Source organism: Hylobates moloch, unplaced genomic scaffold, assembly GCF_009828535.3.
Source record: "Hylobates moloch isolate HMO894 unplaced genomic scaffold, HMol_V3 SCAFFOLD_5, whole genome shotgun sequence".
Classification (NCBI taxonomy): Eukaryota; Metazoa; Chordata; class Mammalia; order Primates; family Hylobatidae; genus Hylobates; species Hylobates moloch.
In genome coordinates, this window is record NW_026652280.1 from 5,163,613 (window position 1) to 5,182,974 (window position 19,362).

The 19,362-nt window shown below is 36.2% G+C and overlaps 1 protein-coding gene across 4 annotated transcripts in view; it reads right to left on the minus strand.

Annotated features, from left to right (window-relative positions):
• The window catches only part of ZNF407 (zinc finger protein 407), a 474,402-nt gene that overhangs the window by 176,443 nt on the left and 278,597 nt on the right, over positions 1 to 19,362 (minus strand). For all 4 annotated transcript variants that reach the window (XM_058438260.1, XM_058438261.1, XM_032152052.2 and 1 more), the window contains 3 exons: positions 15,103 to 15,269; positions 11,329 to 11,412; positions 2,439 to 2,559 (listed from right to left, as the gene is read on the minus strand). In XM_058438260.1, coding sequence (XP_058294243.1) covers positions 2,439 to 2,559; positions 11,329 to 11,412; positions 15,103 to 15,269 — 372 coding nt within the window. The remainder of the gene's footprint in view (positions 1 to 2,438; positions 2,560 to 11,328; positions 11,413 to 15,102; positions 15,270 to 19,362) is intronic.

A 19,362-nucleotide genomic window follows, 5' to 3' on the forward strand; every position in this document is an offset into this window, starting at 1 on the left:
GAAACTGGATGCTGTGGCTAATTGGCAATTGTTATCAACAGCTCCTCCTATTTAAAAACATGGGGCTTGTGAAAACAGTCTTATGCTATTTTTAATGTTACAATAAGTAAATATAGATTATAGTGATTAAATCTACTTATAAGCAGGTAGATAACATTTTTCTCTGTTTTATTTGTGGAATTTTATATATAATCTTGTTTGAAATCAGAATCCTGCTACTTAAAAATAAAAGTTTGAAGACTATAAAGTAGTTACATAGGAGAATAATTATTGACACGGAAAGGTATTTACAATTTTTTAAGTATAAAAAATAAAATATATACTGAAACAAAAAAAATCCCCCACCAACAACAGTAATAAAAACCTTATGCATATAGTAAAAACTGAATCGGTATAATTCTAAGAGGTAAGGGTGAAAATTAAAGGAAATTCTTATAATTTTCTAATTGCTTTTCTGTGTTTTACAGGAACTCCAACTACTGCATGATCTCTTTAAAAAAGAACATTTAATAATGTTTGTTTTTTAAAGAACCCACATTATGAGCACCATAGAATTTCTATGTCTACCTCTAATTAGATCACCATTTTACCAAATTTCCAAGAAACACCAATCCAGTGTTAAGCGAAGACAGAACTCATAAAATGTTGAATGAATGAATAATTAATGAATGAAATATATCTGTAATATCTCTGTACTATACGATGACCCTTCACATAGAACTTAATGCAATAATGTAGCTGATAATGGAGATTATGGCAATATATAGGCTAGATCCACAGGAATACAAAAACCTAACTTTGTAAAGGTTTCAGGCTTAACATACGTAATATTCAACAAAAGTGGGCTGCATTTATTCCAGCACTTTGGGAGGCCGAGGCGGGCGGATCACGAGGTCAGGAGATCGAGACCACGGTGAAACCCCGTCTCTACTAAAAATACAAAAAATTAGCCGGGCGTGGTGGCGGGCGCCTGTAGTCCCAGCTACTCGGAGAGGCTGAGGCAGGAGAATGGCATGAACCCGGGAGGCGGAGCTTGCAGTGAGCCGAGATCGTGCCACTGCACTCCAGCCTGGGCGACAGAGCGAGACTCCGTCTCAAAAAAAAAAGTGGGCTGCATTGAAAGACACACCCTCAATTTCATGTCATCATGTGGGTCGAGCACAATGGAGATCTTCAGCTCCAGGATAAGGAAGGCTCTCACCCTTGAGATCAGGCTTCTTAAAATAGATGTCATTCAGCTGCCTGCAAAATATGTGGGGTCCCATTGACCACCACATGGGGTCCGATCTCACTCTTGCAGGCTTCAGGCACAATGTGACCTGGCTGCAAGCTCTATGCTCCACCTGATCTTCCTCTATGCCTCTCTACACATACCTTATCATGTACTTGAGAGGATGATTTAGCATTGCCTGAGTCTATCTCACAGTCTTCTGCACCAAGGCTTCGCTGCTGCCACTAGATAACTCTGCTACCTGGCAGACATCGCTCAGCCACTATGGATGCAAGTGAGTGCACTGAACATCCATGACCTCCAAGATGCTTTCAGCACTAACATTCTACATGGTGTCATCCCCTCCTCATCCTTTCAGAACACACATGGATTGGGTCCTGGAAATAATTTGACCATTTTTTTATGCCATGGCTGAGATGCTTTCTCCTCTGTGAGGACTTCACCTGGGCTCAACATAATCCTTATTTATGTACTCCCCTGGCCTCTCTCTTTTCCCATTCAAATCTGTATTATAATTACTTATAAACATTGAGTCACTTTTTATGCTATATCCTTAAAGGCAGGAAACATTTCTTGTATCATCTTCATTGCCATAAATGAGTGCTATACTCTAGACAAGATACCATAAATGGGTTGAATAACTGATTAATTAAAATGGCTTCCTTACTTTGAGAAATGCAATAAAATCACTGGAAAAGCAGTTGTAAGATAAAAGTATAAAATCTAAATGTTAAGATTATAGAAAATGGAAAAGAATGTTATGTTTTTTAAACAGTAACTAAATTATGCATGATATTATAATGGCAGATACATGTCATTAATTTGTCAAAACCCACAGAATGTTCGCCATCCAGAGTGAATCCTAATTGAAGTATAGACTCTGGGTGAGAATCATGTCAATGTAGGTTCATCAACTGTAACACATAGACCACCTGGTGGGGAATGTTGATAACGAAAGAGGCTCTACACATGTGGAGTAGGGGATACACAACTCATTTCTGCACCATCCTCTCAATTTTATTGTGAACCTAAAACCACTTTAAAAAATAGTTTATTTTTAAAAGTCACTCAAATTAGGTAATTAGCTCCCAACCGAATATATGAATTCATGGTGATTAGAAAAACTATACTTCTAACTGGGATTTAACAGGCTTTTAATCCATCATGGCGGCCCACCTGATTTGACTGCTCAGTGATGAGTCATTACCTGTAGTCACACCAGGGGCATCTGTAGGGCTTTTCTCCAGTGTGGACACGTTTATGCCGCGTCAAATGGGACTGAGTTGTGGAGGCAAAGTTACACTCATCGCATTTGAAAGGTTTTTCTCCTGTAATATATCAAGAAATGTTATAGATGAATAATAATAACAACTGGAAATGAAGGAATAAACCTGGTATTGATAATTTAAAAAACATTTATTTCCATGAAATGTCAAGAATATGATTCAATGGACTCCACACATGTAGGACATTTGAATATTTATTCTCAGAGTGAGAAAATTAGAAGATATCATTGATTTTTGTTTCTATATTAGAATGTAAGCGAAGTATAGATTATATGGTCAAGGTTTATTTTACATAAACAGGAATCTAAATTCTAGGGATGGTTCAGCACTGTATTTAGAATGGTTTAATAAACCGTGTTACATCAGAGCCATTACAAAAATCTTAGTGAGGTTAAAACCAAGGATAGGCATATAACAGATATACTGTGAATATATAACTTAAAACTGAGTAAAATCTTAACATTAGATATGAAGAAAAATAAATAAAATCAAGCTATAAATGGGCATCACTTTAAAAAGTGTCGGAAGCAACAAAAAAATATACTGTATTAAAGCTGAGTAAAAAGAGGCCCCAAAGAAATATTTAGAATATTTAATACCACATTAAAATATACCAACCCTGTGTAGATATAACAGATAGACACATAGACAGACAGACATAGGTAAATAGACAGACAGACATAGCTATGCAGCGCTTAATGGCAGGGACAGGTTCTAAGAAATGCGTGATTAGGCGATTGTGTGGTAGTGAGAATATCCTGCACGTACTTACACAAACCTAGATGGCACAACCTATTACACACCTACCTAGACGGTGTAGCCTATTCCTTCTGGGCTACAAACCTGTACAGCATCACTGTTACACAATAATAAGTATCTGTGTATCTAAACACAGAAAAAGAACAGTAAAAATACAGCGTTATAATCTCATGGGACCACCACTGTGTATGTGGTCTGTCGTTGACCAACAAGTTATGTGATGCCTATGTGTGTGTGTGTGAACGTGCTTATAAAGTGTAACCATTCTAGCCATAAGAAGTTCACGGCTTGCAGAGGACACGAAGATAGTGAAATTGCATACTGGTATCTTAAACAAAGTATTTCCTTCATTTGACACCTCCCTCTCCTTTAAATCATTCCTGCCTACCCCACAGACATTCAAAGAATCATCGAGCCTTATCGGCTTTTAATTCCACTAGCTGCATTGGCTGGCAGGCACTGAAAACAAGGATATTTAATTTTAATTAATGTAAATTTAAATGTAAAAACTGATACTCGACTGAGCTATTGAAAAAATGTTTAAATATGGTTGGAACAGCTTGGGAATATGAATCTACTTTTTGAAGTGTAACTTTTATCAAATCTAAATATAGATATTTCAGATGAAAATCTAGCCTCTGAATTGAGATGTTCTAAATTGTAAAATACCAAACTTCAAAATCGTAGTACAAAGATTATGATAAAAATATTGTTAATAATGTTACATTGATTTGACGTAGAAATTATAATAATTTGAATTTGGTTAAATTAACTATTGTAAAAGTGTTTATACCTGTTACTTTTTCTTTTTTAAATATGTCTACCAGGAAACAATATTATACATGTATAGATCACATTACATTTGTATCAGACAGTAATGATTTAGAGAAAACCTCAACTCCCCTATTCTCAAAAAAAATGTATAGTAATATTTTTCTCAACATTTTTCCTGGCAAATTTTACATACAAGATGGATTAATTTTACATATGTTCAATAACTCTACTTGTTATTTCTTACTTTCCATGTTTTTGTGATAGCTGTATGAGTATACTGACTTACTTAGAAAATGAGGAGTAAAATATCTTACTTTAAAATTACTCTCTATCAATTTGGCTATCAACAAAACCATATCTGTCCTGAAAATTAGAATGTTTAGAAGTTTGCCCTACATTCTATGTCTATTTATACTGCTTACCCATAATTGTAGTAACATTTAACTGAATCCATACACACCCCATTTGGTGGTATTTTCTCTCTTACTGCAGCACAGTAGTTAGATGAAGCCAGATGGACTTCAATTCTGATCCCAGTTTTGCCATATTTCACTTGCTACCTGTCAGACCCTTTGAACAAGATCAAGAGAATGATACCACCAAACATGCAGGGTGATTGTGAGGATTAAAGACAACAAAAAATATGGAAAGAGTACACTTAACACAGAGTTCTCAATAGCCAGTGGCTTTTATCATTATGATGACAGAACTGGCTAAACACTGATAATTGTCAACAAGTCTCTGCCAAAGATGAAAGAAGCACACAAATGCTTCTCATCAAGAGCTCATAACCAGGAAAAAGATGAACAGCTAGCAAACATAAAATAATTCATGGTTTTGCACAGTTACTGAATATGACATGAAGGTATCATTTAACAGATCCTACCAGGAAATATTTGCTTGACTTATTCTTATGTTTTTCTTTTTTTTTTTAAAGATCTTATACCAAGCAGAGTAAAAATCTGAATTGAAAGGGATTTTTGTCCCTTTTAGCCTTTTGTCTTTAAGATAAATCCCATCTACAGTACCCCAATCAAGTGGTCACCCAAGGTCTGCTTGAATATCTCTTTGTTCTCAGTTTCTAAACCTCTGGTCAAATGACTTAAATTGCTATAGATAACTCAATTCTACTGAAATGACTTACACAAAAATTTACTTTTATGATGATGGCAGATTTTGCTTTGATGGAAAATATATGATATTCATACTGCATAAGAATAAAAAAATAGGTGAAGCTATTCAAATTTGACACAGAATATTCTGTATCATGAAATCATATGAACATCCATACATAGCATATTTGAAAACATTTATAAGATTTGATTTTGTTCATTTAAACAAATGAATAGTAATTTAATGCACACCAATGTCAAAGTGCAGTACACATGAAAAACAGAAACACAAAGGAAGCACTGGTCTAGATAAAATGACACATATTATAAGTTATTTTACTAACTTGACCTATAACCTGTCTAGACTGGCCATATGAGGCTGAATGTATAAAGCATTTTAAACAGCTTCAACGAGGCATAATTGATACACAAAAATTTCCATTTGATAAGTTTTGTTATTGATGAAACTCTGCCACAATCAAGATAATGAACACAACCATCACTCCCAAAAGGACTCCTTTTAACTTCAAGGTTCCCTGTTCATCCCTTTGTCAAGCCACCATGCTTTCTGTCACTATTATATTAGTTAGCATTTCCTAGCAATTTATATACCTAGATACTTATGGTATGAATTCTCTACTGTCTGGACTCTTTCTCTCAGCATAATTATTTTCGGACTCATCCATGCTACTATGAGTATAAATACTTCACTTATTTTCGTTGCAGAGTAGTATTCCATTATACGGGTGTACCAAGTTTGATTATCCATTTATCTACTGAAGGACATTTGAGTTGTTTCCATTTTTGGCTACTACCACAAATAAATCTTCTCTAAGCCTTCATATGCAGTCATTATATGAACATATATTTCCTCATCCCTTGGGTAAATCCTGGAGTATGATAGGTATATGTGTATAATATGGTATGTATATATTTTGCTTTGTAAGAAACTGCCACACTGCTTCACAAAGTGGTCTGAACATTTTACATTCCTACCAGCTATGTATGACTTGCTTCAAATCCCCACCAACACTTGTTGTAGTCAATGCTTTACACCTGCATTCCTCCCAGGGTGCTGAGGATCTTTCCATGTGCTTATCTGCCATACCTTTATATTCTCTGGGGAAGTATCTACTTCAACTTTTTGACTCATTTTTAAAAGGCTGTTTTCTCAGAATTGTGTTTGGAAAGTTCTTTACATATTCTGGATAAAAATTATTCATAAAATTGGTCACTTAAATATACTTTCTCTGTCATTTGTCTTAAGTCTGTTCACAGCACCTTTTAAAGAGAAGTTTTACTTTATAAAGTTTTCAATTTATCAACATAATTTTTCAGGTTATTTTTTATTTTATAAATCAGGCTACTGATGTCATATCAAAGAAATCATTGATGATTCAAAGTCAGAAATAATTTTCACCTATGTTTTCTTCTGGAATTTATATAGTTTTAAGTTTTACATTTAGATTATGATCATTTTGAGTTAATTTTTGTATACAGTACAAAGTACGGGTCAAAGTTCATTCTCATTGCAGATAGATAGCCAACTGCTCCAACACAGAATGTTGAAAAGACTAAGTTGCCTTTACTCCTTTGTAGAAAAAACAATTCACCATGTAGTATAGGTCTATTTCTGTAATCTCCATTCTCTTCCACTGATAAACATTTGTCTATCTTGATGCCAACACCAGAATGATTTCATTATTGCAACTTTGTAAGAAGTCTTGACATCAAGTAGTGTAAGTCCTCCTATTCTTTCTCAATGTTGGTGACTTATTTCAAGCCTTTGAATTTCCATATAAATTTTAATATCAGCTTGTCAGTATCTTTAAGAAAAATAGCCTGATGGGGTTTGATCGATGTGAACAAAATGGAAATCCTAACAATATTAAATTGTCTGATCCATAAACATGGTACATTGCTCTGTTCAGATCTTCTTCAATTTCTCTCAGCAGTGTTCTGACGTTTCCACCATAATGGTTTCGCACATCGTTTATTAAATTTATCTTTAAATATGGTGTCTTATTTAAAAACAACTGACAAATAGATGCACAGGTCTATTTCTGGATGCTATTCTGTTCCATTGGTCTGTGTGCCATCTTTATATCCCCAAAATACTATTATGATTATGGTTGTTGTATAATAAGACTTAGGTGGGTAGTATAAATCTTACACTTTGAATATAATAAGTCTAAGTGGTCAAGCAATTTAAAGATTTTGTTCATTATGCAAATTCACAATATATTCTGTTGTCTCCTTATTCCATTCAATCTAAGTGTTTACAAAATGTTTTGGCATTAAAACTCACTGCTGTTTTGTTTATTGTAATAGTGTTGGTAGGTGTCTTCAAACTATTCATTTTTCATAGATTCTGATGATATTTGAAGTGGGGTAAAAGGATGACATCATGAACTCCACTGCCTAAGTCAATGGTATAAATTAAAGGTCATCTAAGATCTCTGAGCTTCATTTTCTTGGTTTCATAGTTTAACATAACCTCTTAAAAAGCTCTGTTTAATGTAGCTCATTTTATTTAAACTTACATGAAAATCTTTATGTGACAAAATTTAAATTTAAAAACAATCCTTCTAAGGAATAATGTCATATATATTCTCTATAGTTCACATTAACCTAGTATTATATTGTAATAAATTATAAATTGTTCTTTCATATTTTCTTTGACCACACAATAGATTACACTGTGTAATATTAAGCAAGTTTGAATTACATACAGGATGACAGGGAAAAATATAATGCCACAAAAATATCATGGTACATAAAATCCTATGCTAAGTAAGGCTCACACATCTGAGCTCTTGATAGCTTAAGTCCATGTCAATTTATACAACCACAGATTATTCAAATCTGTATATAACAGTCAATTTGTAACTCATGTAACTCATCAATCAGTTACATGTTCAACACTATTACTCTAATACATAATTTGGTAATTCTTCTTCTCTTTTATGGGTAATTTCTTCAGGAAAATACACTACAGAAATATAGAAGTTTTGTGTTTGTTAGTCTCAATATGCAGACAAAAATATAGACCTGACTTTCAAGTTCGAAAGAAAATATCACAAATTTGAAATAAGAATTTAAGTTTGCTAAATATTTGCTAATGGTTTGAAGATGACATACATTGTATGAAAAGATATATACCTGTTAAGGAAAAACTGATGGCAGACTGATCAAACAGGTTTGGTGCATATTGGCAAAAGTGCTGCTTTGAAATCCTTTGTCATTTTAAATGCAAAAGGATGCATAAATCTAAGTAAGACATTGGCTACTCTCAAACAATGTTATCGGTAAGTCAACAGGGCTACCTGTACATGTGCTTTTCAAAAAAGCAGAACAAGGATGAAATTTCCTTTCCTCCTATTTCCCTCTTACATAACAGTACCTATTAGTTTAAATTGTGTTGCTTTTCACACTTTCCGTTACAAGTAGTAATCTTGGCTCAAATCACCATTAAGAAACATACTGCATCTCAGGCCCCATTGATAAGGAAAGCCAGAGGATGAACAGCAGAAGGGCTGTCGTCATAGTGCAGTGCTCTTTGTGTGTCAACTGTCCGTCAGACGGGCTGACCGCGTCTCATGGAAACACAGACCCGCATTCCTTTGGGCGGGCTGGTGGTTATTAAGCTGGCCAAGACTGTTCAACCACATGTGAGGATCTGCTCCTGTGCCCTTGAATCAAGGGTCCCTGACAGGTGATAAAAGTAAATCTTAGAATGGAAGATGTTTTGTGGCAGCCCCCTGGACAGTCAGTATTGCGGTGAGGAATTATTTACACCATTTGGAGCACTTTTGATACCTATCCCTTTCCAAGCTGATTATAATTTGCGTGGGTAGTCTGTGGTAAAAAGGTAAACCATGTCAAAGAGGAATACATCAGAAAAATACAGATTTCAAATGCACCATATAAGTCTGGCCTTTGGGGAAAAAGGTTGTGTGTTGCTTAAATATTTTAAATCCAGCATAAAAGTTAAGTGCCTAGACTGAGTTGTGCTTAGCTGTTTTGTTGAAGCAAACAGTCTTAAGAACTGACTTTGGTGTTAAAGAATCATGTTTGATTTGTGCTACAGAGGCAGATAAATGCCAAAAAGACAGATACCTCTGTCTGTGAGACATTGTCCTATATGGTATAAAGTTAATAGCAAAGTAATAAGGAGCCTCTGGACCTGACATAAAATATAAAGTTGTGCCAGCTCCGTGCAGCCTTCCTGATCGATCTATCACTGGGATGCCCATGATCACAGCACTCCTGTCTCCACTGCGACAGGCACTGACCTGCCCACTGGCAGAGGTGGCACAGCAGTCTGTTGTTCCCTGGGGCCATACCAGGTGGGACAAGGTGAACTTCAATGGCATTTAAACAGTAACAATTTGAGCACTGATAAAATGAAAACATTAAGAACAAAAAAGCCCTCAAGAGCATACTGTTACCATAAATATTTCCAATTTCCAACTTCATCACAACAGTGGTCAAGAATAATTGCCACTAACTGGGCCCCTCCTGTCATCTCTTATGCTGAATCCTTAAGCCAGTGGATTAAAATCATGCATGCACAGGTGGCTTCTATACACTTAAAACGGACCTTGTTTTCAAAGTTTAGTTTATGTTTCCAACATTATGCTAAACATTGAAATTTCCCATTAACTCAATAATAACTCATATCCCTTATGAAAATCTGAATCATATTCACACATCTAAAAGGAATGGCTGGCATTAGTTTGCATTGATCTTGCAAATGCCATATTGGGCACTGAAGCTACCTGTACCTGCTAAATACAACATATCGAGAATCATAATGTACCATAAATCACACATTTTATGTATTTTAATTTCATGCCATTTTGAGTATGACTGACAAACTCAACCATTCTCATGACACCTACAGAAAAGTAGGACATTTAGTTACCAATTTTGTCATTAAGTGACTTATCATCTGAACTAGGATGCATTTAGAGTAAAAAGTGGTTCTATTAATAATTACAAGAAACCACCATAAATCAGCACTGTCCCAGGCACACATAAATTAGCATCATGAAAATAATTACTCATAAGACCCATTAGATTATATAAAATAGGCAATACAATTTGATAAATGTTTAACACTTTTCATCTGTAAGTGTTCCTGATATGGTTTGGCTGTGTTGCCACCCAAATCTCATCTTAAATTCCCACATGTTGTGGGAGAGACTTGGTGGGAGGTAACTGAATCATGGGAGCAGGTCTTTCTCGTGCTGTTCTCCTGACAGTGAATAAGTCTCACCAGATCTGATGGTTTTAAAAAGGGGAGTTTCCCCGTGCAAGCTCTCTTCTCTTGTCTGTCACCATGTAAGATGTGCCTTTCACCTTCCGCCATGATTGTGAGGTCTCCCCAGCCACGTGGAACTGTTAAGTCCAATAAACTGCTTTCTTTTGTAAATTGCCCAGTCTCGGGTACGTGTTTATCAGCAGTGTGAAAACAGACTAATACAGGTCCTAATGAAGGAATCTATTTTATTTCAATGAATCACCAAGAATGCACATCATGGAGAAAAGTCCTCTTCAATGACCTTAATTAACTCTTATGTTGCTGTTTGATGTTTTCTATTTTTAATACCAAGAACAATTGAAACAGCATTGACTTCAAATCCTATCTAATCTCAGATGGATTGATAGGCGGGTGGGGAGGGAGACAGGGAGGTAGGCAGAGAGAGAGGGAGGAAGGGAGGGGGGTAGACATGTAGCTAGCTAAATAGGGAGGCGGGTGATTAGCTACTAGGTGGGTAGAGAGAATGACTGAGAGGGAGACTGGCTGACAAAGACTCCCCATTTTCCACCCACGAGGCCTAAGGCAGAGTTTATGGACAGAAGATAGTCTCCTGTATCTGGGCTTTGGAAGCCAACCTGCTGTTTTACTTCTACTTAACATGAATTTACTGAGGGTACCTGCTTCTTGAAATACAGAATATGACTACATTTTAAATATATAAAAACAGATGATTTAAAATCTTATGCTATTCAACTGGAATTATCTGTAGACCTTCAAGTGCACAGATGTTACAAAAATTAAAAAGGAAAGTAAATGATGACATCAAGAATTGAGGCTGGGGTGTCTGCCGCCTTGCCATCCTCTCTGCAGAGAAGGGGCCAGTGCAGCAGCAGAACTGACCTGTGTGCTGTCTGCGATGCTTGGTGAGGGCGTGGCGGGTCCCGCCGGCAAAGCCGCAGAGGTCACACAGAAACGACTTCTCGCCTGTTGCAACAATAAACAGATGAGGGACTGCGGAGGTCACAGATCATTAAAACATATCTATCAAGGCTTTCAGGGTTACTAATTCCTCCAATCAAATGTTTCCATGTAAATATGTCAAATGGGAATGAAATTACCACTGCGGTTTATTGACTGTGATAAAATCTGAAAAGCACCACTGAACATAATTACATACTTGTCAGACCCATAAAAATTAGCTTTATTATCAATGGAATGGTTTTGTACAACTTCATTTCTGGTAGATGTCTTCCAGATGGGGCTGCTTTATGCACTTGAACAGTTTTTATGCATATCCTGATTTTTTACAATTCCCATACATCTGGCCTTTCTGAGCTGGGTAAAGATTGCTTGGAATAGTTAATATACAGTATATATGGTTCTGCTTAAAGAAAACATTGAATTTTCCAACAACTTAAGGATACTGAATTGGTTCTACCTGATTCTATTAGGGTCTTCCTTAATCACTTCCTTCTTAATAATATGAATTAAATGGTTTCCTTGAACATGCTGAAGATCCCAAGTAACAATAAAACCTATATTAGCACCAACAGCAATTCAATGCTGTTTATGTTTCTCGCTTTCATGGCATAAAAAAGAAAGTCTAGGGATTGCTAAAGAAATTGTACAAAAATTCATACTATTCATCTTTAATGATAGCTCTGGATTGGAAACCTTTGCAACACTTAGGGACAGATTTGGCAGACTTAGTATTTGTTAAATGTGTACAAATGCTCATTTTTTTAAGCATTTTTACACAAGCTAACATTTGCCCTAAGTTTATAAATGCAATCTATCTTTCCACTGTAGCATATTTAGGCAGTAAGTGCTGGCCAGCTAGGCAGATCATCCCATAAGACTCACAAAGAAGGGCAAAATAGAAGAAAAATGCTAACCTTAGAGAGATTCAGTGAAATTATAAAATGTTTTTCCAGAAATAAAATAACTCATTTGTATCTATCTTTACCTACTTTACTCATTTAGACATTTAATGCAACAAGTCTTTCAAGAGTTTGGCCAGAGTCAGGCTGTGTTGTTCCACATCACTTTAGTTTATCATAAAGAAACTTAACTTGCAGCATTTTGGAAATTATAATTGCCTTATTAAGGTTCTAATAAATAGTACATATAGGAAGGGAGAATAACTTCAGTAATCAAAAGAGTCTTCCCTTTAAGAACATTACTGGCTTTTCTACTTTCAACAAACACATATACTTAAAGAGAGTTTTAAGCAAATTACGCTTAATCTTATTTCCTAAGGGTATGTTAAAATGTTCATTATTATCATTTTTAAAATAAGGCTGAATTTAAATATTTTTGCTATCTTTACTTTCCTATTTTGGGGTAAGTTTATTCCTTGGTATTATTATTTCAATACAGAAAGAATAGAGTAGATGGGCTGTAAAGAATAAAGTTTAATTATAATCACTCATTTAATTATTTAATCAATTTGAAATAAATCTTTCTAACTAGCTGTATTATCAATTAAATAACACTGAAAGTAGACTTTTTAAAATCCCACAAGACAATTTGCTCGTTAATATTAACATAGTTTTCTATGTTGAGGCAAAATCGTTCCCTCCAATCAATTCCTCGTTGCGGGTCTGTGGGTGCTGCCTGCTGTGCGTGTGAGGCGTGTGTGTGCAGCACCACACACACATCTGGTGGTGTGTGCAGCACCACACACACATCTGGTGGTGTGTGCTAGTGGGAGTGTCTTCGCCATATCATTCAATAAGCAAAATTTCTAATGAGGAAAGAGCAATCTTAGGACTTCTGGATTTCAGTATTCTTCCTTTCTGTCATTTTTGAACTTCTTTGTGGCCTGCATCTTGTAAAATAGAAACATGAACAAGCATAGAAGATCCCTCTTAAGATTTGTATTTTCTACAAGCATAGATGCTGCATATTGACATATATGCTGTATATATTTTTATTCCTTTCCCTATTTTAAGATTTATACATACAAAAAGACAAAATTATTAATTTTCTATGTGATTTGATTCTCGATACATTAATGACCTTGATTTTTTTTATGTGTATGATTTTATTTAGGATATTAGTCTCCAATGTATTGTATATCATAGTTACCTGGGTAGCTTGATTTGTTTTTCATTCTAAACTCAATTTTCACTTGCCTTTTTTTTTTTTTTATTTCTGGAGTGGGTTGGGTGTTAGGGTTGATCAGCAGCCAAATGGATTGTTTTTTGAGAAAAAAAATTTAAAGAAAAAAACTAAATGCAAAATTTCCTGAATTTAGAGGGGGTTCATTCAGCATGCCCTATTTATATGATAGCAGAGATATAATGGGAGACTTCTTTTTGTAACAACTTGAATTAGTTTCAAGTGTGCCATTTTGCATTCAAATGTAGAAAGACACGGAAACTAATCCTTTATTTTCTATTAGAAAACAGCCACTGTCCCCTATCTCTCATTATGGTGCAGACTACAAGACCTAACAACAAAAATCTATATTATTGATCCAGCCAAGTCTCCACAATTATTCTTTAGAAGGAAACGCCGACGATAAATTACATCTGCACTGGCTTTTCATCTGCTGTTCGATATAAGTGATCTCTCAGGGCAGGCTGGAGACCTTAAATCGTCAACACCCTTGTCAAGGAAGCTAAGGAGGCCTGGGCTTCCCACAAACTGCTTGAGAAGAACTTTTAACCTGTAATTTCTAACAATAATATAAAATTCTTGGCAATCAGAAGAACATTTTCGAATGCTGATTAAAATTTATTATTTTTTTTCCCTGAAACAAAATACATTCTGAGAGGTGTAAAGAGAAAGAAGACCACAAAAATATCAAACAGCTCACAGGAATATGGCCACAGTGCTATAGGGAAAGACTCAAATATAAGCTTGTAAGAAGTTTTGGGCCCACTAGACTTAGACTATGAAGAAGAAATCACAAACATCACAATCGGGTCTTACTGGGATTTACATTTACGAGGGCCCAACTGAGAGTTCTGGGACCACCCCTGCCAAAGATGTACTCTCAGTGTTGCTTCAGCTTTCAATTAGCCGCAATTCCACACCCTCTGTTACATGTTCTGATGTGAAATGTACGTGAATTTGAACATTTTTAATAATTTTCCAAAAAAATTATAGTAGCTAAATGCGGATTAGTGTCTTTGTATCAATTATCAAAGTATTTGTATCAATTATCAAAAACTCTTGGATCTGATAGTATCCTCCCCAGAAGAAAAATATTAATGTGATAACAGTTTCTTAAAATGGTACATAAAACCAAGATTCACTAACGTTCAAACATATTATGGAAATTCATTTATATCAGCAACAAAACACAAGACTAGCTCTCTTTGAAAACTTAATCTCTCCATATGACCTTCTATAAACATCTTGTAAAAAGATGTGTTAAACACATACAAATATATATATACACATACAGCATAAATGAGCTTCTAATTATAAACTTATTTTATGTAAACATTCACACACAAGCACAAATGTCACTTTAAAATTGCCTTCTCACTGAAAAATGATGAAATGATACCATACCTATAAATATATAATTACCACAATCTTAAAGCAGGACATCATTTCCATTGATTACTATGAAGATGGGATAATTAATGCCTCTGTTCCCACAGTCCACCCAGTCTACCTCTGCCCGGCCTCCTGGGATAGGAAGGCGGCGCGGCACACCTGTGTGCGTCCTGTAGTGGTCTTTCATTGCGGAGGCTGTGAGGAATGAGTAATGGCACGTGGGCCAGGTACATTTAAACGGCTTTTCTCCCGTGTGGAGTTTCATGTGGTTGTTCAGGGCCCACTTCTCTGTGAAACTTCTATCACATAAGTGGCATGTAAATTTCCTGCATGAAGGAGAGAGAAAACAATGTAAATATGGCCCGCACACCAGCACCGAAGGCCCCAGGCAGCGCGTGTGCGAACCCTGAGGTGCGGTGCGCACGCAGCCTCTGCGAGGAGCGCTGCAGGCCTGGTCTGTCATGTCTGTATAACCAGGCATTGATTTTTCTGTCGAGGCCTGGCACTTCAGCCATTTATTCTCTGCTTTGCGGTTGGGCCCAACGGGTTTGAAAAATTCTGTTACAGTCCAGTCACCCCTGAGGCAAAAGTGAGAATAGATTTCACCTGTACAGGCCTACACCACTTATCCAGGGCATGGGCTGTCAGAGCAAAGGCTAAATGAAATGCTATCCATACTCAACCACTCAGACAAGCCCTGCTGTCTGCTGGTGTGCAGCTGGTACGGCTGGAGCAGGGCCTCTCCTGCACGCACCCGGCAGCCCTGCACCACTACGCTGTAGGGAAGAAAAGGCAAATCCCAAAGGTGTTTCCTGAACCAGGGGTCCTTCTGTGTGACCACGTGGGTACATAAAAGGGTTCCTATGATAAAAATAAAAATAGATCATAACTATATATTTTTACAAAATCAGTCTTTGAGAAAAATAAACCTTAACTATTTCCAGTATGAAAAAAATACTGAAAATAACAAATTAGTACTTATACAATATAATATTTCAGGTTTACTATTTAAGACCTTTCAATACCTTTAATAATAAAGGAACTCCGAACCATCAACAGAACCTTGAATACTTCCTGTTTGATCTTCTGCCCCTGTTCAATTGCATTCATGAAATAGTTGCTAACATTTACTTTATATTTCCAATATGAGTTTAAAACAATCCCTGTAACTAATAAAATACTGTCCAGTTAATTCAGAATAATGAACAGTCAAAAGCAAAGTAAAACTCAATAATCAACAGTAAAATATTATAACGAGTTGACAAACACAATGCCACAAAAGATAGTGTCTGGTCTGGCTACCTGGGTTGGCTACATAAATTTTAGCATTTTAATGCAATCAGAACTATGAGTTTAATATTATCTGTGCTTTAAATTATGATATGAATAAGGAGATGTTGAGTGTATACTTTCACACAGAGTCTTTAACCATGCTTTTACAAATTTCCTTAGCCCCATAAGGGCTGATAAAGAATCCCAGGGTCCAAATAATTAACTTTCCTATTTTGAGGCAAATGTGAATTACCTTAACAAATCCATCACTCGGAATATCATAAATTCCTATGAATCAAATGATAAAATTGTCTTTTATAAAAATCTTTTCTAGAAAAGAGATATAACTATATAGATATAGTTATATTTTTAAAAGGTAGATCTTAAATGTAATAGAAATAAAAATAGTTAAATATTTAAGAATTGCTATATAAGTTAAATGCTTCATTAATATTAAAATTGCCAATTTATTTATCTATGTATGTAAAGAGATACTATATTTACACCCGTTAACATGGACTAACTTTGAAATTACTATATCATTGGATCATTGCTTACTAGTACTAGAGAATGACAAATATAACTAAATACTTGGAAATGCACTGTAAAAAAAATATCATGTCCGTATATCTCTCTGACGGGTCTTCATGCATTTAACATTTCAAAACCATGACAGGGATCTTATTTCCAAGATAAATTCCCCTATCTACTCATTTCTTCATGTATTTATTGTGGCTCTAACCTTCTCCTGCACGAAACAAATAAGGAGGTTAAGTAGATACTATCTTTTAACAAATAGTTTCTCCAGACTGTATTACAACTTTATGAATGACAAAATAAATCCCTCATTTTTAAATCTACTGTGCTGTACATTTAACAAAATTACATCTATGAAACCTCAATATATGTACTCTATTATTCCTATGTAATAAAAATGTTAAACTGAAGCTTGTGCCTGTTGTGAAATGACAAAAGCCAGATAACAAAGAACTAAGACCACCACTTGACTTTCAGAAAACCTCACGTGTTCTACAATTTGCTTTATGAAAATAAATAAGCTCATTCTGGCACTTTCAAAAGAACCAGTATTACCTACGTAAACTCTCCTTATAAAGATCAAGACATACTTAACAATGGGGGTGTTTTCTGGAACTACACACATTCTGAGTCTCAAATATTCCAAAATATTTGCCTTCACACAGCAACCCAGTAAGACCTCTACCATCACCCAAGGGATCCTGGTCCTCCTGGGGACCTACAGGAAGTCTATCACGAGGAGCCTCCTGGGCGAAACCTGAGCTAACAATGCATACAGCTCTGTCTTGCCGGGTGAACCCGCGAGAAGAGGGACATCAGTGTGTGTTCTGGCTGGACAGCAGAAACACCTGAACACCCACTGTCCCCAACACACCGTTCCACATAGCACAGAGAAATCAAAGGAAGAGAGGAGTCAGGTTTGGCTTTCAAGGAAATTACAGGCTACTAAGAGAAAAATCATTCACAAAAACAAACTTAATGCCAGAAAAAAAAAATTAAATGCCATTATAAATTTAAAAGAAGAGCAATTAGTGGGGCAGGGCAGATAAGAGAAGGCTTCCCAGAGGTGGTATTTAATTTAGACATTTAAAAATAGGTGACAACTGGAAATGCAGAGCTAGCTGGGAGGGTGTCAGAGACGGGAGATGCACAGTCCCAGAGCTAAGAGACAAAGGTGCTGACAGGCCTCGCTGGCTGTGACTCTTCCTCACCTGCCACCCCCACGGAGATGCTCCTCCAGGCACCAGGGACAGGGCCAGGCCCTGTGGCTTACCCTAGGCTAGATTCAATGTTTTAAATGCTTTTCTAGCCCCACATGGTGGACTTCCCTGAGAGATTTCTTGCATAACTGGATTTACGGTATATTAAAGAGGTCTGTTTTGCAAAAATTCGCTAGTGAAGATTGTTTTATAGGTCAGCTGAGGGATGTACAAAGATGAATAATTGGTCATAATGTAAAGATTACAATCTGAGAGGGTAAATAACACAAGCACGCATAATAATATGATGGTATATGGTTCACCCTTGTTCTTACGGCCCAGAAAATTGAAGCCCAGAAGAGAGAGCTGGGCTTCAATACCATTTGCAGTTCTTAGGTAACAGAGCGACTCTACAATGCTTACTACAAGTTCAAAACGCCGAACAGTGCTACCAGGATTGAAATGAAAAAGGGCAATTTCTTATCTTCCCTTTCCTTGGGCTTCACTAGATGTTTCTCTTGGATATAAAGAGATCTTAAAGGTTTCAAAAGGAAACAAAGTCACAAGCAAGAGAAATCAAAATGGATCCAGACTTCTCAAGAGCAACATGGGTAAACACTGAATGTTCTACATAATACCTTTAGTGTCCTCTCAGCAGGTGTTTTCATTACAGAGTTCCTGGGACTGAGATGTCTGTTATGCTAAACTTTTTGGAATAAGGCCCTTTCTCATCCAGGTAGCTATGACATGGAAGTCAATTAAGAGTTAGTCTTCTAGCATAAATTTAAAAGAATTCCTTTTTTTTTTTTTTTTTAAGAGCCAGGGTCTTACCCTGTCACCTACGCTGGAGAGCAGTAGCATGATCATTGCTCACTGCAGCCTCGGGACCTCCTGGGTGCAAGCAATCCTCCTGCTGGGATTACAGGCTTGAGCCACCTCACCTGGCAGGATTCCTAAATTAAATAAGGGGTTCCTAAAATTCTAAGTACTTTTTCTAGTATTCTCGAAATATTTACGAGAGGTTTCTTTCTTCACTACGTGTGTCGTTTTTTCATTAGTACCCTACTAAATGCGGGCTGACTCTGGCCTTAGCTCACCTACCTGCTAAAATCAGGGAGCAGAGGTGCAAGCCAGGGTGTTCAGCACATGCCAAGGTATTTCTTCTCTGAAATTCTCTCATTATATGATTGATAATAACAGAGCCAAAATGAAAATTCACATCTTTAGACTGAAAATTTTGAAGACAGAATACTAAATATCCTCATTGTCAGCTATGTGACAATAACTAGAAACTCTCACCTGGTGTTGCTAGATATCATGAACGAAGTTAAGCTAAAGAATAAGTAGGGAACTGAATTATGATTATAGGATTAATAGCACTGTCCTAATAGATATTTTGGCCTTAGAGAAA